Source organism: Felis catus, chromosome E3, assembly GCF_018350175.1.
Source record: "Felis catus isolate Fca126 chromosome E3, F.catus_Fca126_mat1.0, whole genome shotgun sequence".
NCBI classification, from domain to species: domain Eukaryota; kingdom Metazoa; phylum Chordata; class Mammalia; order Carnivora; family Felidae; genus Felis; species Felis catus.
Window position 1 is genome coordinate 17931113 of NC_058383.1, and position 21168 is coordinate 17952280.

At 51.9% G+C, this 21168-nt stretch overlaps 3 protein-coding genes across 11 annotated transcripts; 1 reads left to right on the forward strand and 2 right to left on the reverse strand.

Annotated features, from left to right (window-relative positions):
• Positions 1 to 1893: 1893 nt before the first annotated feature.
• On the reverse strand, positions 1894 to 18342 carry ZNF48 (zinc finger protein 48). Of its 5 annotated transcripts, XM_045048307.1 has the most exons (4): positions 18183 to 18342; positions 13091 to 13298; positions 5728 to 5821; positions 1894 to 4512 (listed from the first exon to the last, which is right to left on the reverse strand). In XM_045048307.1, exons 3-4 carry the CDS (start codon positions 5804 to 5806, stop codon positions 2711 to 2713), a joined length of 1881 nt encoding a protein of 626 aa, XP_044904242.1. In that variant the 5' UTR covers positions 5807 to 5821; positions 13091 to 13298; positions 18183 to 18342; the 3' UTR covers positions 1894 to 2710. The 5 variants fall into 5 exon arrangements, with proteins under 5 accessions (XP_044904242.1, XP_006942213.1, XP_044904243.1 ...); XM_006942151.4 differs by lacking the exon at positions 13091 to 13298; XM_045048308.1 differs by lacking the exons at positions 13091 to 13298; positions 18183 to 18342 and adding an exon at positions 10209 to 10227.
• On the forward strand, positions 13444 to 19027 carry SEPTIN1 (septin 1). 5 transcript variants are annotated; one of them, XM_045048309.1, is made up of 12 exons: positions 13444 to 14349; positions 14842 to 14889; positions 15065 to 15155; positions 15234 to 15341; positions 15573 to 15696; positions 16002 to 16136; positions 16234 to 16351; positions 16909 to 17010; positions 17132 to 17231; positions 17454 to 17619; positions 17867 to 17957; positions 18071 to 19027. In XM_045048309.1, exons 1-12 carry the CDS (start codon positions 14269 to 14271, stop codon positions 18155 to 18157), a joined length of 1251 nt encoding a protein of 416 aa, XP_044904244.1. In that variant the 5' UTR covers positions 13444 to 14268; the 3' UTR covers positions 18158 to 19027. The 5 variants fall into 5 exon arrangements, with proteins under 5 accessions (XP_044904244.1, XP_023102915.2, XP_044904245.1 ...); XM_023247147.2 differs by having other exon boundaries at positions 14057 to 14349; positions 15255 to 15341; XM_045048310.1 differs by lacking the exon at positions 13444 to 14349 and adding an exon at positions 14534 to 14640.
• Positions 18620 to 20929, reverse strand: MYLPF (myosin light chain, phosphorylatable, fast skeletal muscle). The gene is made up of 7 exons (XM_003998657.4): positions 20780 to 20929; positions 20075 to 20170; positions 19751 to 19826; positions 19448 to 19552; positions 19263 to 19341; positions 18907 to 18955; positions 18620 to 18817 (listed from the first exon to the last, which is right to left on the reverse strand). Exons 1-7 carry the CDS (start codon positions 20780 to 20782, stop codon positions 18713 to 18715), a joined length of 513 nt encoding a protein of 170 aa, XP_003998706.1. The 5' UTR covers positions 20783 to 20929; the 3' UTR covers positions 18620 to 18712.
• Positions 20930 to 21168: the final 239 nt, after the last annotated feature.

The window sequence follows — 21168 nt, forward strand, 5'->3', positions numbered from 1 at the left end:
TGCCATATTGACAAGGAAGTAGCAGTTTATGGGATTGTAAACTCCTATGAAGAGCCCATCATGTTTCAAGGACACCGTTCACCGAAGTATTCAGTGAGGCCTATTGTGTGCCAGGCTGCTGTTAGGACGGGGCGGGGGTGGGGGAGGGTGGGGTAGAAAGTTGAATTTGGAGAAGGCTTCATCTTACACCTCACCCCTCTCCATTTCACTATTTGCCTTCAGACTCACTAGAACTTTACTTCAATTCTTGGGTGCCCAAAGACTTGGTGCATACTCTTCTTCCCGCCTAGAAGGCTCCAGCTCCTATCCTATCCCCCACTCCTTTTCTTAGCTTCTAGTTGCCACTTCTTTGGCGAAGCCTTTGAATCGGGCGGGATTCTCTTCTGTGTGTTTGCTTCCTGTAGAGTCCTTACTACACTTGGAATTATTTGGCCAACGTCCATCTTCTGCATAGAAACCGAGGGCAGAGACTTTGTCTTATTCATCCTCCTATCCCCCATACCCAGCACACAGTAGGTAATGCTGTTGAGTGACTAATTAGCCTCAAGAAGTTCTGCAGGTATTAAGTATTGAGAATAAGTAGATTCTAACCCAGGCTGGAGGTTCAGGGAAGGCTTGTGGGGAAAAGTAATGCTTGAAGTGTTCTGTCTTGGAGAGGTTAACAAGGGGGAGGGAGTGGGGATGGGGATGAGCATTCCATGCAAACGGAGCAATATTTGAGAGGCACAGGGCGGAAACCACACAAATGGAAGACCTTGAATGCCAACTTGAATGCCAAGGAGTTACGTTTTACAGAGAAATGTGGAAATACGGCAGGGTTTTTAATAGGGGAGCGACACAGTCAGATGTAATTTTACAAAGTTCGCTGCAGGCTGGCTTGGAGGTCGACTGGTTGGGAGGGGAAACACGGAACCCAGCAGGGGCGATCTTCCAAACACCCCCGGAGACCTCCATTCAGATCTGTGGGTGTGTGTGCACTTAAGGACCGAAGTCTCCAAGAACCCCAAGCTTGAATGCAGCATTCTAGGGTTTCGAGAGTGTATTTAACAACTTGGCAGAGGTGGGAAGACCCGGAGGAAGGGCGCTCTAGCAAGCTTTCGTTGGTTTCTAGGGAAGCCCGGCGGATGGTTACGATCTCGCGAGAGCGTGTATCCGGGGACCATTCCCCCCACGCAGAATAGCGGAGACGCCCAACTCGCGAAGTTGCTAAGCGGTCTTGTACTTAATTTCTCAGATGGGTTAACTGCCCTCGTCTTCTTTGTCCCTGGCCAATCAGGTCAGTTCCTCTTTTCCTCCCCATTGGCGCCCTCCTCGGAAAAAGCTAGGAATTGTAGTCCTGCTCCTAATGACGCATGGGTCGCTGAGAATATATGGTTGTTTTTTTTCCAGGGACTAAAGAGGCATCCCCTTTGCCCTCCCTTTGGACTATGCAGTCAAACGACCTGTTTCCCGATAAATAAAAAAGGGCTTCAGGGAGGTGGGGTTTCCCAGTAGGCCCAGCATCAGTGTCGGGGACTTCTGTGCCTGTACTAGACGGACGGCCACCTTTCCCCGGGTACCTGTCGCCATAGCAACGGCGCTCACGGACCGCTCACCCCCACCCCAGCCAGCCCTGTGGCGCCGAGTTTTTCCTTTTAGGGGCCGCGCTCGACGTTGTGGTGTAGGTGGCGCCCGTGGACAGCCAGAAGTCAGGAGCATCAGCTGACAAACCTGGTGGCTGTTTTTTCGACTAGATGTCACACCTAGATAGCGGCAGACTATTCCAACTTCTTTATTTGCTGGGCTCAAAGACAAGAGACCCTCACAGGGTTACACATGGCTTCACCTGTGGTGGGGCTTTGACATCTTTTCCACCCCTCACCCTGCGCACACACACAAGCACAGAGTCCAAGCTTCAGACAAGAAAGTTTATTGGCAAGGAGATACATGGAAATGTGGCTGTCCTGCCTTGGAGCTTCCCTGGCCTCTCCTCACTCCAGTCCTGCCCTTCTCCCAGCCAGTTTGTCTCTGCTGACGTCCACCAGGACCTGGGCTTGGCATCGAGTGTAGGAGTGCTCCTTCTGCTGTCTCTGGTCTATTCTGCCAGTGTCCAGGTGTCAGGGCAGGTTGGGGTTCTCCAGGGCAGATGGGTCTGGGCTGTCCAAGAGCGCCCTTCCTGGCTAAGGCCATGTCCAGGGGCCTGAGCCTGCGTACTGCAGTCCACACAGCAACACTCTCCCCATCAGAAGGTTCAAGATGCTCCTGCCTCTCTACCACCCCAAAATCCTGAAGTCTCTCTGTTGTAAACACAGGTCAAACCCTGTTTGGTGCTGGCCAGGGTGCTGGTCTCCTAAGGGCAAGGTTGGGTAGGAACAATCCTTAACAGGTTAAGAGGCAGCAGGAATTTAGAGTTCTTTAAGGGCCCTCAGGCTAAGGCCAGTTTATTCATTCAACAAGTACTTATTGAGTGCCTACACTATTCAGAGTACAAGGCAGTGTTCTAGAAGCTGGGGGTATAGACCACACTGTCAAGATCCTGACTGAGCCCAGCCAGGACAGTTTCCTGAGCTTCAAGGTCATTGTCTCCAATCTCTATTTCTATCTATTCACTCCTTTCTCCCATTTCTTCCCCTTCTTCTCCCTCCCACCACCTCCCCGGCCCTTTCTTCTCTGCTTAAGCAGCCGATACCCTCCCTTTGGTCTCCTGGGCCTCCACCTTCCCTGGACCCCATCATTCCAGTCCTGTTGGCGGCTCCTCTTTGAGGGGCCTTGCCCGACCATCCCCTGTCCCAAAGGGCCTCAGGACCAAGTGCCCACGCTGGTGCTTGATTCGGGCAGAACTGTCACCAAAACCTTTGCCACACTCTGCACACTTATATGGCTTCTCCCCAGTGTGTGTTCGCCTATGTTTGACCAGATCTGAGCTCCGGGGAAACTCCTTCCCACAGAAGCCACACACATGGGGCTGGCTGGGTCCAGAGGGCTGGGCTCGGACTCGGGGTCGAGGGGCCATGGGTGCTGGGCCAGGGGGGTTATGTGGCCTCAGGAGAGTGGATGGTGGTGGTGGCCGAGCCCGTTCACCTCGGTGGGTGCGGAGGTGCTTGACTCGGGCCGAGCTGTCAGCAAAACCCTTGCCGCATTCAGGGCAGAGGTAGGGTTTCTCCCCTGTGTGCACACGATGGTGTTTCACCAGGTCCGAGCTTCGGCGGAAGCCCTTGCCACACTCAGGGCACTTGTGGGGCTTGTCACCTGCCAGTGGTGGGGGTGGCTCCCCAGCCTGTGGGCCCCCGGGCTCTGGCTCCAAGCCAGGCAGGCCAAAAGGCCCATCACCTGAGTGTGAAGGGCTTCGAGGTGTCAGTGGGGGGCTTGTGCCAAGAGGAGGTGGGGGTGGGCTTGAGCTGGGGGGTGGGCTGGGGATCAGGGGGGCCAAAGGGTAGCCTGGGAAGCTGAAGTCCTGGGGCTCCATGTGAGTGAGGCGGTGGCGGAGGAGGGTGGAGCTGAGGCTGAAGGTGCGGTCACATTCCGGACAGGCGTGAGGCCTCTCCCCACTGTGGGTGCGGAGGTGTTTGACCCGGGCAGAGCTGTCGGCAAAGCCCTTGCCACACTCAGGGCACAGGTAGGGCTTCTCTCCCGTGTGCACCCGCAGGTGCTTCACCAGGTCTGAGCCCCGGGCAAACTCCTTTCCACACACATCACAGCCAAAAGGTTTGGGCCCCAGGTGACTGCGCTGGTGGCTCAGAAGGCTGCAGCTGAGCACAAATCTTTTGCCACAATCGGTGCAGATATATGGCTTGTCCTGGGCCTTGGGTCCCTGTGGGGCTGCTGTGGCTGCTCGAGAAGGCTGCCGTCTGGGCACCACGGGCCGGGGTGGCTGCTCCCCCCGGTGTGTCCGCTGGTGCTTTATACGAGCAGAACTGTCACCAAAGCCCTTGCCGCAGATGCCACATTTGTAGGGCTTCTCACCCGTGTGTGTCCGCTGGTGTTTCACCAGGTCAGAACTCTGCCGGAAGCTCTTGCCACATTCACCGCAGATAGTGGGGCGCTCACCAGCCGGGATCCTGGACCGAGGAATCTTTGGGGGACCCTGGGCTGGTGGTCGGGCTCTGTAGGGCTTTTCACCACTATGAGTTCGCTGGTGTTTGATACGGGCAGAGCTATCCCCAAAGCCCTTGCCGCAGACCCCACACTTGTAGGGTTTCTCCCCTGTGTGGGTCCGCTGGTGTTTCACCAGATCTGACATCTGCCGAAAGCTCTTGCCACACTCACCACACACGGCAGCCCGATCGCTAGCCTGGCCCCAGCGTGGCTCTCCCAGGAGCCGGGGACCTCTGTCCCGAGCCTGAGGTTTTCCCGGTCCCTCTCTCTGGACCCACAAGTCATCCCAGGTCTGGATGCCTTCAGGTTTGAGAGAGGCATTTCCTACTTCATGACCTGGAGCCGGATCTTCCTCTTCCTTGAACCCCAAGTCATCCTCCTGGGGGGGATGTTCAAACTCATCCGGCTGAGCAATCTCCACATTCTCACTCCCTAAACCTGGGGAGACAAAAGGGAGTAGTAGACCCTGCCCTTTGGCTCAGCTCCTATCTTTGATGGCACCTTCCCCAGGAAGGCTTCCTTGGCGATCTGTAGTCACAAGGATGTCTCTCCCTCTCTCCTCTGAACTTCTGAAATACTTAGTATTGCTGCCTCTCATCAACAATGGTAACTTCCTGTCAACGTGCCCTTAATACGTGCCGGTCACTGAACTACCCATCACTGAATCCTTGCAAACAATCCTATGATACAATGCTACTACTACTCCCATTTTACAGACATGGAGATTCCAAGAACTTAAGCCACTTGCTTAAGGTTATAAAGCATCACGCTGGTAAGAACAGATACTACACTTGGCCAAAAGGCCAGGCAGCGATGGGGTTAGGAAGTATTAAAGCCATGTTTCTCACTCGGGTCTGTCTGATTTCCAGGCCTGTGTTAACCACTACATTATACTGTCTCTATATAGAACACCTACTATTTACTATTTCTATTATATCTTCTTATATTAGCCCATTGTGTAATGTATTACTTCAATTATCTTGCATATACCTGAGAGGACCCAGACCCACACCTGTCCCTCAAAATGCTTAGGAGAGGTAAGATCAAGCACAAATAATTATAATTGTGGGCTCAGAAAAACTGCGGTCACAAGAGAAAGAGGAAATAAGGAGATAGGGCGAAGCTTTCACAGCACAGAAAAGAGTAAACCATGGAGAGGAATGGAAGATAAAGCTGGAAAGGGATGTTGGGACTAGATTAGGCATGTAAGGCCTAGATCGAACACTACATTAAGGCTTTTAATTAGCAGGCAGAAGGGAACTAGGGAAGGTTTTTGAGAAGGCAAACAGGATTACATCTGGACTTGGATCAATGTGGTTGCTGAGTGCATCACTGAAGAGAAAAGGGCTGTGGGGAGGTTTTTGCAATTGTCAAGACGAGACAGAACGAGGCCTGAAGTAGGGCAGAGGCTGTGAGGCTGCTGATGAGTCTCCAGGAGTGGGGAGAGTCCTTGCGATGATGCCCCTTCACGGCCTGACGCACAGTAGGTGCTCAGAAACGTTGGCTCCCTCCCTCGGTTTTTGCTCCCCTCCCCCTCCCCCTGGAAGCACGGTTCACGTCCGATTTTTCTGGGCTTCGGCCAGACACAGCCCGGCACCGGAGTCCCCACCCAGCCTTTACCTGCCCGTGGCGGGATACTGCCCCGGCCCTCACCTGTGCGGGCGCCTCTCAGCTGCTCCCTCTCCTCTGCGCCCTGGAGATCCGGGCCCCAGGGCTCCACCGCGCGCTCCATCGCCCGCACGCCGCCCTGAGCAAGGGGACAGACACAATCCCACGGTCACACAGCCATGTGCGGCCCGCGGCACCCTGTCGCTGCCCTCTGCCGGCCAGCGCGGGCACCGGGCAGCGGCCGGGTCCGAGGTGCGGGGTGCGGCTCCCGGTGACCCCCGCCCGCGCCGCCGGCCGTCCCTGCACCTGCTGCTCCTTCCGGCCCGCAGCGCCCCCTTCTCCTCCCAGCCGGCTCCGGCTGTGCCACACCGGCGCCCTCACGAGCTCCTTGGCGGGGTTTCGCTGCCGGAGCCGCCGGCGGCCGGGGTATGCGGGCTCCGCGCCAAATGGGGAGGGGGCTCGGACCCAGGCTTCCCGGGGGCGGCCGCCGGGGGCGGGGACGGGAAGCGGAAGCGCCAGGCCGCACCAAGCCGCTCTAGGAACTGGGAGGAGCTGCAAGCCTGTGGAGGCCGCCCGCGTCTGCCGGCGCTCGGTGGCCGGCGGAAGGCCGCGTGCCGCGGAGAGGGCTACTCTAAGCCGAGGACAGTTGCCCGAACTCGGTGGTATTAACCGTGTACCTCCTGGGCCGGAGCCGGGTGATGAGGGCCGAAGACTCTTCCTAATTGTCGCTGTGTCGGGCCACCTGCGCCGACCCCCGGGGCTGGCCGACTGCGCCAGCCACCCTGGCCCGGAGAGACAAAGAGAGATCGAAGACTGACCCAGGGAAAGGGGTGGGGGAGAGACCCAGGCAAACAAAGGGCGGCGGAGACCCCAGACGGGGCGGGGGCGGGGCGCCGAGACACAGGAAACAAAGCGCGGCGGGTCCGAGAGGCCTGGGGCCGGGGGTGGGGTGGGGATGGGGGCTGGGCTGGGGGAGACCGAAGCCTGAGCAGCAGCTAGAGGCTAGAGGCAGACGCCTGGGAAATGCTGGGGAGAGTCAGCCTTTGAAATCAGGCCGGGGCGGAGACCCTGAGCCAGACACAAAGTCGTAACCTAAGAACCCCCAGTCAGAACGCAAAAGCCGAGAGAGACCGAGAGAGCGGCGAACCAAAAATACAGGAGCAAAAGATTGGCCTCCAGAGACAAAGAGATGTAGAAACATAAGAGATAGATGAAATCATTGGAGCACAGTCGGAAGAGCTATAAGAAAAGGAAGGGAATCTGCAGAGAAAACAGGCCCAGAGGCAGAGAAACAAAAGACAGAGAAACTGGCAGAGACAAAGAGATAGAGACACAAAGAAATAGGCCACAGGGAGACTAGGGACAGGTCGACAACCCTACAAAGGCCACACCCAGGGAGAGGCTAAAACATTAAACTATCGTTCCCAGCTTGGTGGGCCGTTCCAGTGGACCCTGGGGCGTGATCCCCAGTATCTGTACTCAGCAAGCTTGCCTTTGGGGAAGGGGGGAGTGCTTGGAAGTGTTTATTATCTGATAAGTGAGGGGTGACAGAGGTTTGTATATCAATTCACAATTTATTAGCACCTCAGTGCTAAGCCAAGAGTTTGGGATAAGGAGGTGAAACATGTAAGATACATCCTTGGATGCTACCAGTTTTAAGGGGCAAGTACACAAACCATGAAAAAGAATTGTAAGGGTGTGAGTTACATGGACCAGTTCAAGATACTGTGCGAGAGCAGGAAGAATTCTAAATTGGGAGTGAGTCTGCATGGTTCTGGATGCTTCCTATTCATGGGTATTAGACACAGAAACTAGGACCACAAATCAATCAGTACATACTTAAGCATCACGAACCAATATCTAGACACTGTCTACTCCCTGGACTTACAAAGAAACTCTCCAGGGAGCTCTTGATCCAGTAGAATATGGAGATGTGGCGACAATGAGACAGATCTATACCAATCTGACGAACAAAATATAATAGGAATGTAGTGCAGAGAGATACCTTCTGTAGAGTTTAGTGGCTGTGGACTCTGTCTTTAAGGCCATTTATGCAGTCTGATTCCTGACCTTGTCACTTAACTACTGCTTGACACTGCGGAAATTAGTTCTGTTTCCTAAACTGTAAAATGGAGATGATAATACCGAATTTGAATGGTTGAGGATTAATATGTGTAATATGTATAAAACACTGAGCCAAAAAATACCAGCTTTTACTCTTTTGGCTAGAGTAACCAAGAAAGAAGGTGGCATTTTTGAGCTAATCCTGACAGAACTAAGATTTCGACAAAGTCCAGAGCTGGCTGAGGTGGGGGCTGAATGAAGAGAGATGTGCCCCCACATTAACAGTTGCCTACACACTAATCGAAAACCTACTATGTGCTAGAAGCTTGAGATCCAAAGATGGCTAAGACCTACCCTCAAAGAGGAAAATAGAGAATAGTTCTGTTTTAATGTGTCACGATGTCATGAGTTTACATAATAGGAAAGCAGTGGAAGCTAGAGTGGTATGTTTATTCATTTGCTCCACAAACATTTCCTGGGGGTCCCCCATGTGTCAGGCACTTGTACCGGCAAACAGAGGTAAGAGGGTACCAAATGGCAAAGAGCTAGCCCCTCTCGGAGGAACCCTCCCCTGAAAGGCGGCCAGCCCACACACCATACTCACTCTTGGAGCTAGCTTTGACTTTAAGAAGAGAAAGCCTGGAGTCACTAAGTCCGAACCTGAACTCCGGTCTAAAGATACAGAAGCCCTTCTAGGGTCGCCAGGTGGGGCCTTAGGTAGCTATGCAGGTTTGATGGCAAGATGAAAAAGAACGAATCTAGATAATTAAATGAGAAAACTGCCCACCATATATTGCCCATAGGAATGTCAAGGCAGGATCTTCCTTTCTCTGAACAGGCCCCAAATCTTATAACATGAATGACTGGACACATTTGTTTGAATAATAAGCATGTAAATGAATATTATGTCACTAGTAATTCATGTCATCTCTATACTAGATAAACCGAGAGCCTTTTCTGCAGGACAATTTGTTAATATGCACAAATGCCTTAGATACGTGACTTCCTTTGATTCAGTAATTCCCCTTCCCCTAAGGAAATGGGACAAGTACACAATGATGGCACCACAAACAGGCCCAACCCATTTCAGCATTGTTTATCACTGGGAAGAATGGGAATCAATCTAAATGCCAAATATCTATGAATAGACACATGAAAAGATGTTCAACACCACTGATCATCAGGGAAATGCAAATCAAAACTACAAAGAGATTTCACCTCACACCTGTCAATGTCTAAAATCAGAGGCACCTGGGTGGCTCAGTCGGTTAAGCATCTGACTCTTGATTTCGGCTCAGGTAATGATCTCGAAGTTCGTGAGTTTGAGCCCTGCATCGGGCTCCGCACTGACAGTGTGGAGCCTGCTTAGGATTCTCTCCCTTTTCTTCTGCCTCTCCCCTGCTCACTCTCTCTCTCTCAAAAATAAACTTAAAAAAAAAAGTTTAAAATCAACAACACAAGAAACAACAGGTGTAGGCTAAGATATAGGGAAAAAGGAGTTCCTGTGCACTGTTGGTGGGAATCCAAACTGGTGCAGCCACTGTGGGAAACAGAAAAATGGAGTTTCCTCAAAAAGTTAAAAATAGGGCGCCTGGGTGGCGCAGTCGGTTAAGCGTCCGACTTCAGCCAGGTCACGATCTCGCGGTCCGTGAGTTCGAGCCCCGCGTCAGGCTCTGGGCTGATGGCTCGGAGCCTGGAGCCTGTTTCCGATTCTGTGTCTCCCTCTCTCTCTGCCCCTCCCCCATTCATGCTCTGTCTCTCTCTGTCCCAAAAATAAACGTTGAAAAAAAAAATTAAAAAAAAAAAAGTTAAAAATAGAACTATCCTATGATGCAGCAATCGCACTACTGGGTATTTACTCAAAGAATTAAAAAAACACTAATTCAAAGTGATATATGCACCCCAGTGTTTATAGCAGCATTATCAACAATAGCCAAACTATGGAAAGAGCCCAAATGTCCGCCAACTGATGAATGGATAAAGATGTGATATGTATATGCAATGGAATGTTATTCAGGTATAAAAAAGAATGAAATCTTGCCACTTACAATGACATGAATGGAGCTAGAATATGATGCTAAATGAAGTAAGTCAATCAGAAAAAGATAAACACCATATGATTTGACTCACATGTGGAATTTAGGAAACAAATGAACAAAGCTGGGGTGGGAGGGGGAAGAGACAAACCAAGAAACAGACTCTTAATTATGGAGAACAAATTGATGGGATTACCAGAGGGGAGGAGGGTGGAGAGATTGACTAAATAGGTGATGGGGATGAAGGAGTGCACCTGTCGTGATGAGCACTGGGTGATGTGTAGAACTGTTGAATCATTATAATGTACACCTGAAACTAATATAGCACTGTGTGTTAACTGAGTGGAATTAAAATAACAACTTTTAAAAAGCACTCTTATCAAATTGTTAAATGTCATTTTCCTAAAAATAAATGAACAGGGGCACCTGGGTGGCTCAGTCGGTTGAGCGTCCGACTTCAGCTCAGGTCACAGTCTCGCGGTCCGTGAGTTCGAGCCTCGCTGTTGGGCTCTGGGCTGATGGCTCAGAGCCTGGAGCCTGCTTCTGATTCTGTGTCTCCCTCTCTCTCTGCCCCTCCCCCGTTCATGCTCTGTCTCTCTCTGTGTCAAAAATAAATAAATGTTAAAAAAATTTTTTTAAATAAATAAATAAATAAATAAATAAATAAATAAATAAATAAACATGTCAAAAAATAATATATAGATGTGTATTCACTAGAGAACAGTGTACAAAACATATGAAGTGACAAAAACAGGATTCCAAACAAAGTTATAGTATGATCCTAGTTTTGTAAATATGTTTATTCACATTTATAGAGCTAGGAGAGAATCTAGAAGGATAAACATCAAAATAGGGTTATACCATGGTAGTGATACTGGATGTATATATCTTTTTAAAAATTGTTTTTAAATGTTTACTTTTGAGAGAGAGCAAATGAGCAGTAGAGAGAGGGGGACACAGAATCCGAAGCAGGCTTCAGGCTCTGAGCTGTCAGCACAGAGCCCAACGCGGGGCTGCAACTCAAAAACTGTGAGATCATAACCTGAGCCAAAGTTGGATGCTTAACCAACTGAGCCACTCAGGTGCCCCTAGATGCACACATTTCTATTCCATTTGCATTTTCTATTTTTTCTGTAAGAATGTGTTGATTATACAGCAAATAAATGAATATACATGTTATTTTCTTAAAGGCTCTTCAATAACTTAGGGAAGACCTGATCAGTTTGAACCCAGGGCAGATGCAAGGGGGTGGAAGGTGTAAAGAGAAGGAGGCCAATTATTTCTGATAGGAAGGTTCTGGAAACCAAGTGGATATTCAACTGACCCTTGAACAATGCAGGGATTAGGGACGCCAACCTTCTGCACAGTTTGAAAATGCACGTACAACTTTTGACTTCTCCAAAACTTAACTACTAATGAAATACTGTTGACCAGAAGCCTCAACAAGATAAACAGTTAACCCATATTGTGTATATATACTGTGTTTTTACAATAAAGTAAGTTGGAGAAAAGAAAATATTATTAAGAAAAGTTTAAGAGGGGCTTCTGGGTGGCTCAGTCGGTTGAGCTTCTGACTCGATATTGGCTCAGGTCATGATCCCAAGGTCGTGAGATCAAGCCCCCCATCACACTCCACACTGGGCATAGAGTCTGCTTGGGATTCTCTCTCTTTCCCTCTGCCCCCTCCCTCACCCCCACATGCTCTCTTTCTCTCTTCAAAATAAAAAAAAGAAAAAAGAAAATCATAAGAGAAAATACCTTTATAGTACTGTACTGTATTTATTGAAAAAAAAATCTTCATAGGGGCACCTAAGTGGCTCAGTCAGTTGGGCGTCTGACGTTGGCTAGCGTCATGATCTCATGCTTCATGGGTTCGAGCCCCACATGGGGCTCTGTGCTGATAGCTCAGAGCCTGGAGCCTGCTTGGGATTCTGTCTCCTCTCTCTGCCCCTCGGCTGCTTGTGTTCTCTCTCTCTCTCTCAAGGATGAATAAACACTAAAAAAAAAAAAAAAAAAAAAGAAAAAAATCTGCATATAGATGGCCCTGCACAGTTTAAACCCGTGTTGTTCAAGGGTCAACTGCACTTGTGGAGAGCATCGGGGAGGAGCTCAGAGTTTTAATTAAGACTTTAGGGCTGCTCGGCGAGATAACAAATGCTGGAGGAAGAGCTGTGGTGGCATGAGGAGGGGTATAATTAGCCCTTCCCTTGGCTTCTCAAAGTACTCTGTTTATCTTCTTGTTACACTACATTTTTAGCACCAGTGCTCTGTGACACACTTGTGGCTGTCTCTGTCTCCCCAGCGGGCCGAAACCCTGACTGATTCACTGTCCGGATCCTCAGCAAGGAGATTTGAGATGATGACATGTCACACCCCTCGGCTGGAGTAATGCTAGCAATAACTAGCATTCTGCGTGAGCTCATCTCATATGCTGGGTACTCAACTAAGAGCTTAATGTGGATTAGGCCATAGAATCCCCACTGTGACCCTAAGAGGTAGAATTATTAACGTTTAACAGATAAAGAAACTAAGTCACAGAGAAGTTAAAGTCAGATGGCCACGATCACACATTTCTTAATCACGATGTCTCCATAATCCTAGGACTCTCGCACAACATTGGAGTTTTGTGTGGCAGGAGATTCCAATCCTATCTGATAGATAAAGAAAGTAAAGCTCAGAGAGGTTTTCTCCAAGGTTACATGAAGGGGACAGTAATAGAAATGAGTGTGAAGGGTAAGATAGACATATGGCAACATGGATGAATCTTAAAAAATAACACTGAATGGGGGTGCCTGGCTGGCTCAGTCAGAAGAGCGTGCGAGTCTTGATCTTGGGGTCATGGGTTCGAGCCCCATGTTGGATGTAGGGATTATGAAAACAAAACTTTAAAAATTTTTACTCTGTCTTGGGACGCCTGGGTGGCTCGGTCAGTTAAGCGTCTGACTTCAGCTCAGGTCATGATCTCACGGTCCGTGAGTTCAAGCCCCGGGCTCTGTGCTGACAGCTCAGAGCCTGGAGCCTGTTTCGGATTCTGTGTCTCCCTCTCTCTCTGACCCTCCCCTGTTCATGCTCTGTCTCTCTCTGTCTCAAAAATAAATAAATGTTAAAAAAAAAAGTAAAAAAATTTTTTTAAAATAGTGATGAATGAAAAAGTTAACAAATACATATTCATAGATATATAACCGTTTGCGTCAACATGCACCGCATACTACACATTTTTCAAAATGTATACAAAGCAAAAAATTACACACAAAGCACATTAGGGTGGTTGCCTTAGGGCGAGGGATAGGAGTGAGCTATGAGGCTACCTTAGTCTGCTTCAGCTGCCATAACAGAATACCACGGACTAGGAATCTTAAACAAAAGACATCAACTTTCACATAGTTCTGGAGACCGGAAGTCCAACATCAAGGTGCTAGCAGAGTTGGTTTCTGGCGAGGTTGATTTCTGGTTTCCTTGGGTCGCAGAGAGCCACCTTCTGTGTCCTCACATGGTCACATGGCCCCTCCTCTGGGCCTGCGCAGAGATCACAGGTGTCTTTTCTTATAAGGACCCCAGACCTGTTACTGGATTGAAGTCCCTTATGACTTCATTTAACCTCAATTACCTTCTTAAAGGCCCTATCTCCAAATACAATCACATTGCGGGTTAGGGCTCCATCACATGATTTTGGGGTCGGGGGGACACAGTTGAGTTCGCAACAGGGGTTAATAGGGAAATAATAAATAGAACCACAAGGAATGGGAAAAGAAAATGAGGTTGGAGCAGTAGACAGGATCCAGATCAAGCAGGGCCCAATAGGCCATAGGAAGGAGATCATCTGTAAAGGCTCAGAGAGGTCACTCAGTTCGTAAAGTCTAACGCCAGGGTTTGTGTATGTAGCTGATTGATTCCAAAGCACATGTCATCTGACACTGCTTGAGTCCTGATAACTAAGTGGAAATGCATGTATTTCATTTTACCATGAGGAAAATGGAGTTTAGAGAAGTCAAATGACTTGCCCAGGTCACGTAGTAAGTGATAGAACTGAGGTTTGCAGAGTTCTTTCTGCCTCCAAAGCAAGGCTCCTTTTATATGTTCTGCAGCCTCCCAGCCTTTGGCCCTGACCAACTTCATTCACTTGTTATTTTACGCACTCATTCATCGAGTATATTATTTATTGGCACCTTCTCTGTGCCAGGCCCTGTGCAAGACACCGAAGACATAGAAATGAAGAGAACATGGTCCCTGCCCTCAGAAAGCTCAGCCAGTAGAAAAGATAGCCAGATAAACAAATGAGAGCATTGGAGAGGCTTGTGAAAGGTGTTAGGGTCTGGAGGAGGGAAAATGACTCTGCCTGGGGTAGTTGCGCAAGATTTCTTAGAGGAAGATCTTTGAATCAAACCCTTGAAAGATCAAGAATACCAGAAGAAAAAACTCAATGTGGGCAGAACAAAGGATGTGGGCACTCTCCAAGGGCAAGTGAGAGAAGGGGTGATGAGTCCAGATGTGGAAGGCTCTGACTACCAGGCCAGAACTCAGACTTAATTCTGAGGCCACTGGGAAGCCCCTGAAGGGGCTAGAGCAGGTGAGTGCCTTGGCCAGGATTCTAAAGTACGGTATCTCTGCCAGGGGTGTCCAAAGACTTGAAGTCCTTTTAAGAATCAGTTGAGCTGGTAAGGAAAATTGACGGCCCCTCCCACCTCTAATCTTGTTATGACTTTTGGTCCACGTAGACCGTGGGAACTTTAAAAAATTTTAACCATCCCAGTCAAAGCCTTCATCTCACTTACTAGAGATACTAACTTCCTTCCTTCCTCTCTGCCTACACCCACCTCCCACCAGGGTGATGGGGCTACAGTGGGGGCTTGGGAAAAAGGTGTGTAGAGAACCGAGGGGTTGAAGCTTCCCATGGTGGGGGGGGGGGGGTTGCCAAAGGGATCCCGTAAGTGAGAACTCCAGGTATTCTTGGTCTTGGCTTTCCCCACCTCTCCGGCCCAGTTTGAGCATCTCAGCTTCCTACATTGCCCGCCCCCCCCTTTTTTTTTTTTTTGCCACACTCAACTTCCTGCCTCACCAGAGGAAGTGGAGAGAGACAGCAGGTGCAGCGACAGCTAGCAGGACCATGGTGAGTCCTTATGCCCAGGAATACAGGCATCTCTGCCTTCAGCCCCCAGCCCCCAGAGTAGCCAGATCCAGGCCAACCCACAGCAGGCTGACTTCTCGCTCCTGAGGTCAGGTTATACCGGAGGGCCCTTCCTGCTGCCCCCAGCAGCCTCATACTGTCTACCCCCCACCAACAGGACAAGGAGTATGTGGGTTTCGCTGCCCTCCCCAACCAGCTGCACCGCAAGTCCGTCAAGAAAGGCTTTGACTTCACACTCATGGTGGCAGGTCTGATGGGTTTTGTATAGGGGACCGGTGGGGGGAGGGGGTCCTCAAGCCACTCTGGCTGTCTCCTCACCTGACCAGGAGGACCTGTCCTGTCTACAGGGGAGTCAGGCCTGGGAAAATCCACCCTCATCAACAGCCTGTTTCTCACCAATCTCTATGAGGACCGGCACCTGCCAGAGGCCAGTGGTAAGATCCTCCCGTCCTCTCCAGGTTCTCTGTCTCTCCCATCCCCAGGCTGCACTCTCTTTCTTTTCATCTGGGTCTCCCATGACTTTCTGGGGGACTCAGGCAGCTCGCTGCTTTCTTGAGAAACTGAAAGATGGCTGGGGGCAACTGTGATTCTGAGAACGGAGATCAGTCCTGTCTCAGGCCCCTACCCAGCTCCCTGTCCTCCCTGTCCTCTCTCTGTCCTCACAGCTCGCTTGACACAAACACTGACCATTGAGCGCCGGGGTGTGGAGATCGAGGAGGGGGGTATAAAGGTGAAGCTGACCCTGGTGGACACACCTGGCTTTGGGGACTCAGTGGATTGCTCAGACTGGTGAGGAGCAGGGGAAGGAGCGGGGGCTAAGCTTCCTGGTATGGCTACTCTATGAAGACTAAGGGATCAGTTACAGGGCTGGTCTGCTCTGCCCCTGCTCTCCCCAAAAGGTGGGGTCTGTTTCTGGTGTCCATGCAGCCAAAGTGCCCAGTGTTTCCTGACACCCTGCCAGTCTCCTCTGATGTCTTTAGTTGGAGCCAAAGAAACAAGTCCCCCTGCCCCCCCCCAACTCCTGGCTAGCCTTGGCCCCTTCCCTATGCTGTGGCCCCTCATCTCTGACTGTACTCTCTCCTCCCATACCCTAGCTGGCTGCCTGTAGTGCGCTTTATTGAGGAGCAATTTGAGCAGTATCTTAGGGATGAGAGTGGCCTGAACCGGAAGAACATTCAGGACTCCCGTGTCCACTGCTGCCTCTACTTCATCTCACCCTTTGGCCGAGGGTCTGGGGGGATACCCTGGGGGCTGGGGTGTTTGGGGAGGGGTGGGGGAGGGTCTCAGTGGCTTAAGACTGAACCCTGACCAAATCCCTCGGTGCAGGCTCCGTCCCCTAGATGTGGCCTTTCTCCGGGCAGTGCACGAAAAGGTCAACATCATCCCAGTCATTGCCAAAGCAGATGCCCTGATGCCTAAGGAAACCCAGGCCCTCAAGCAGAGGGTAGGTCTGGTGACCTCTGACCTTTGGCCCTACATGAAACCAAAAGTCGCCATCAAACCTGAACTCAGCTTTGACTTCGTTGATCTTGGGCTAGCCTTTTGGAAGCATGATGTGTCAGGCTAGTCTGTGGGAGAAAATTCCTGAGGAAGATGGGGAGTAAGCTGACTGAAGGAGCTGTGTCTCTGGAGGCTCAGAATGGAACCCCTGGGCTGGATGCTTTGCTAAGGCCTGAGAGTGGCAGCAAAGATATGATCACTCTTGATAGCCCTCCAGCCCCAGGATAATGACCCCCACTCCAATGACTTAAGTAATCTCTACACTCAACATGGGGCTGAAACTCACAATCCCCGAGATCAAGAGTCACATGCTCCACGGACTGAGCCAGCCAGGCACCCCTTTGAGATTTTGGTTTGGGGTATCCTATATGTCCACCTCTCACCATCTCTTTCATGTCTTTCTCTCTGTCTCTGACCACCTGGGACCTGTATCTCATTGTCTCCCACCAGGCAATGTCTGCTGCTCACAGCCTCTGTGTTTCTCTCTGTGTCTGTTCCCAGATCCGGGACCAGTTGAAGGAGGAGGAGATCAACATCTACCAGTTTCCCGATTGTGACTCTGATGAGGACGAAGACTTCAAGAGGCAGGATGCAGAGATGAAGGTGCAGAGGCAAAAGGAGGAAGGGGCAGAGAAGCAGGGGAGGAGGAGGTGTTGGTGGAAGCTGACAAGGAGGTTTCTGGCGAGGAGGGGCCAACGGTGATTCCCTGACTTCTGCCCTCCAGGAAAGCATCCCTTTCGCAGTTGTCGGTTCCTGCGAGGTAGTGAGGGACGGTGGGACCCGTCCAGTGAGGGGACGCCGCTACTCCTGGGGTACTGTGGAGGGTGAGTAAGGTGGGGCACGCGTTCTGAGGCCAACAGGGAGCCCAGAACGCCGCTGAGTTAACAGCACCCAACATATGAAGTTGGGACGATCTCCGGTCCCGGGGGTCTTAAGAATCAAGAGGGGTCCTTGGACTGCAGACCCTCACCTAGAGTGGGGGCAGGACTCCGGGCAGACTTGACCCGGCCAAGAAGCTCCCTGACGCTCGCCGGTCCGCCCCTCAGTGGAGAACCCACATCACTGCGATTTCCTGAACCTGCGACGGATGCTGGTGCAGACACACCTACAGGACCTGAAGGAGGTGACCCACGATATTCTCTATGAGGGCTACCGGGCCAGCTGCCTACAAAGCCTGGCCCGGCCTGGGGCGCGTGATCGAGCCAGCCGCAGGTGAGAGCTCGAGCTCAGTCCTAGATGCTCCCAAGGCCCGGCCCTCACTACCCCGGACCCCGCCTTCACCATCCAGACCGATCCCCCAGAATCTTTCCCCACCCACTTTGCTGACGGCATTGGAAGGACAAGGCCCCGCCTCCTAGACCCCAACCTCGCCCCACGCCCTGCCTCGCGGCTGTGACCCACAACCAAGGGTCCCGTCCTTGATTCCCTGTCCTCCCCCCCCCCCCACCCCGCCCTCTAGTAAGCTTTCCCGCCAGAGCGCTACAGAGATCCCGCTGCCCATGCTGCCTCTGGCCGAGACCGAGAAGTTGATCCGCGAGAAAGATGAAGAGGTGAGCAAGTACCTCGCTTCCCACCCCCCCTCCCCGACCAAGAATCCAAGTCCTCTGCGAAGTCCCTTTCTGGCCTCGCCCGGTCCCACCGCCTGCAATCTTGCCCCGCGCAGCTGCGCCGCATGCAGGAGATGCTGGAGAAGATGCAGGCCCAGATGCAGCAGAGCCAGACTCAGGGCGAGCAGTCGGACGCACTCTGAGGCCCCCGCCCCGGCCCTGCTTTACCTCGGCTCCGCCTTCAGTCCGTCTTTTGTCCAATCCCCGAGCCTCTGGCTGCCGGGCGCTTAATCCCAGAGCCCCAAACTGAGAAGTCCGCCCCGGCGCTGGGTTCTCGGGCTAACAGGTTCCCGCAATGCCAGAGTTTGTAGCTCCGACTTTGGCCCCGCCCCTCCCCGCCCCGCCCCGCGCTTCCCACCCCGCCCCCTGACTCCCATCTCCGCCCCTCTTCCCCCAAGTTGTGACTTCAATAAAAAGTTTCCCCGAAGCCACTCGCGTCTTCGCTTTCCCAGCGGGAATAAGTAGCGGGTGAAACCGCCCCACCCAGGCCTCCGGGCCACTCTTTACTCATTCATTTGTTGGGAGCTGTCTTGGTACCAGGCAGTGTTTCAGCCGGGCATCCCACCTGAGCCCCTCTCCCACAAATGCACCGAAGGCGCCGCAGCTAAGAAACAAAGACCAGTTGAGTTTTATTAGGAGTCGGGGTGGGGGGTCGGACTGGCAGGAGGCATTGGCCAGCAGAGGCCTAAGAGGGTCCCCTACTCCTGGTCCTTGGCGTCGCCATGCGTGATGACGTAGCAGATGTTCTTGTAGTCTACATTGCCTCCCACGTCGGGGGGGAACGCTGCCCACATGTTCCTGATCTGGGGAAAGATTCAGGGGCGTCTTCTACCGGTTGCGTACGCTCCCCTCACCCCTCCCTCTGCGTCTCCCGGGCCCCTCCCCAACTCACCTCTTCCGGGGAGAAGCGGTCGCACTGCGTGGTAAGCAGCTCCTCCAGGCTGGAGAGAGGTGACATATGGGGAGTTGAGACTGGGCTTCGTGGTTCCTTTCCACTCCCTCCCACCTCATCCTTTGTTGTCATTCCTGGTATCATCTTCAAAACCGAAGTCACTGTAGATCCCTCACTGGTCTCCCAGTCTGGCCTCCCTGCTTTTGCTCTTCCCCTCCCGAATGTGCTATCAAAATGTACTCCTATTGCCCATTTCCACAGTTCTAATTTTTCCCTTATTCCCTCCCTTATACCTAACCCTTGGTAAGAATTTAAGGAGGCTTTCTGTGTGTGAGCAGCTGGAGAGGGTCACTTACAACTGCTTCTTGATGGTGCCCTTCCCCTCATGATCCAGGACCTTGAAGGCTCCAGTGATCACGTCCTCAGGATCAGCACCTGCAGGGTCAGAGGGCATGTGAAGCGGAAGGGTCCCTGAACGGTCTGTCCTTGAAAGGTCTGGGGAGGAGTGGTTGGGGGCTTAGATCCAAGACACTTCATTCACCTTTAAGCTTCTCTCCAAACATGGTCAGGAAGACGGTGAAGTTGATGGGACCACTGGCTTCCTTCATCATGGCATCTAGCTCCTCATTCTTCACATTGAGGCGCCCTGGAGCAGGGTGGGGGGAGCTGGAGTGGGGTCCTGGGGCCAAGGGTTGATCCTTCCCATAATTTCAGATCATCCCACCCACTTTTTGCCTGGGCAGGCTGAGGCCCAAGGTGGGGCTAGCAGGGCTGAAACCCAAGGCTTCCATATTCCCAGTACTTCCTCAGTCTTGAGTCTTTATGGGTGGGATAAGGGGCTCACCCATGGCTGCGAAGGTGTCCCGCAGATCTTCCTTGTCGATAATGCCATCACGGTTCTGGTCGATTACCGTGAAGGCCTGCGCAAGGTAGGGGCAGGGAGGGGTTAGGTCCCTTATGGCCGGGCTTCAGCATCCCTATCCCAGGCAGATCAGATTCTGGCCCCCAGCCAGCTGTCTTCTTACATGCCAAGCAGGGAGGGGAGCAAGGAATTCTAAACCCTTCCCCTCCCCCCCCCAAACAGGTGCACATTCCAGGGAGGGGTATGAGGGGGGAGGAACAGCAGGGGGTGCCTTTGGTCAGCCTTCAGTCTCCCTTCTCCTCTCACCTCCTTGAACTCTTGGATCTGAGTCTGGTCGAACATGGAGAAGACATTGGAGCTTCCGCCCTCTGCTGCCGCCCTTCTCCTGGCCTTCTTGGGTGCCTGCGGGGTGAGGGATGGGCAAAGGGGTCTATGGGCCAATCCCTACTCCTCTCTGGAGGCAGTGGATTAGATTCAGGGTTCTTTGGGTCATTTTTCTAAAGCAACTGTTCTGGCTCTAGGCTTCCCCTCCCTTATGACCTCTGCTGAGGGGACTTGCTTAAATCTGTATCCCTAAATTCCTGTCCTTCATCCTACCCAACAAGTGGGACTTCTCAACAAGTCCCCTTCTCTGTGCCCTGAGCCTGTCTCCTCTGAGTCCCAGACTTGTTGTGTGACCTAATCTACTCATTCACCCTGTCTGAACCTCTACTTCCTCATTTATAAAATGGGAGTTGGACTTCTTGCCTGGCTGGTCCCAGAGGGTTTGGGGAAGAGGGAGTGCAGAAAGGTGCAGAGGATGCTTTGAGAGGGACAGGTCTGTGAGTGGAGAGTCTGGGCAGATTATCCTTGGTTGGGTCCTTTAAGCCGTCATTCTGTACGATCCCCATTAGTAATGCCAAGAAAGGGAGGATTCATCTTTTTTTCTCTTACTGGACTGGGAATCGGCTATGTTCTTTTCAAAAGTGAAGCTGCCCTGAGGTCTGAGGGGTCTGGGGGATTCTCACTCACCATGTCTTCGGTCTCCTGGGGGCAAGGCAGTGGCTCTGGCTGGAAAGGAGCAGAGTCAGCCTGGGGCAGTCCCTCTGGGGTTATATAGTCCTGCCCCAGGGAGCCCTCAACATTCCAAGGTAACCTTAGCCCTTTCGGTGCCCACCCCAGATACCAAAATAGCCCAGCTGAGGGCCTCTCCTTTCTTGGAGGGCCAAGCAGCAGCTGGAGCCCAGGGAGGGAGGAGGGAGTGGGTCTTGGGATGCATGTCTCACTGGGACCTGGGTAGAAAGGGATGTTCTCTTTCCCAAAAGCGGGCTGGAATGTGCCAGAGTTCAGAGAGGACCCAACCTGAGGGACAGTACTGGGGGAGAGATGAACCAGGCCCCTGTACCCCTGAGTGGGTGGGT

Coding starts and splice junctions, on each gene's coding strand:
- ZNF48 (XM_006942151.4), bottom strand. CDS start 5,806: ATGGAGCGCGCGGTGGAGCCCTGGGGCCCGGATCTCCAGGGCGCAGAG. Junction 4,513..5,727: donor GCTGAGAGGCGCCCGCACAG/GTGAGGGCCGGG, acceptor TTGTCTCCCCAG/GTTTAGGGAGTGAGAATGTG.
- SEPTIN1 (XM_045048309.1), top strand. CDS start 14,269: ATGTGGAAGGCTCTGACTACCAGGCCAGAACTCAGACTTAATTCTGAG. Junction 17,011..17,131: donor GGCAGGATGCAGAGATGAAG/GTGCAGAGGCAA, acceptor TCTGCCCTCCAG/GAAAGCATCCCTTTCGCAGT. Junction 17,232..17,453: donor CTCCTGGGGTACTGTGGAGG/GTGAGTAAGGTG, acceptor TCCGCCCCTCAG/TGGAGAACCCACATCACTGC.
- MYLPF (XM_003998657.4), bottom strand. Junction 19,553..19,750: donor GGACACCTTCGCAGCCATGG/GTGAGCCCCTTA, acceptor ACCCTGCTCCAG/GGCGCCTCAATGTGAAGAAT. Junction 19,342..19,447: donor GTTTGGAGAGAAGCTTAAAG/GTGAATGAAGTG, acceptor CTGACCCTGCAG/GTGCTGATCCTGAGGACGTG.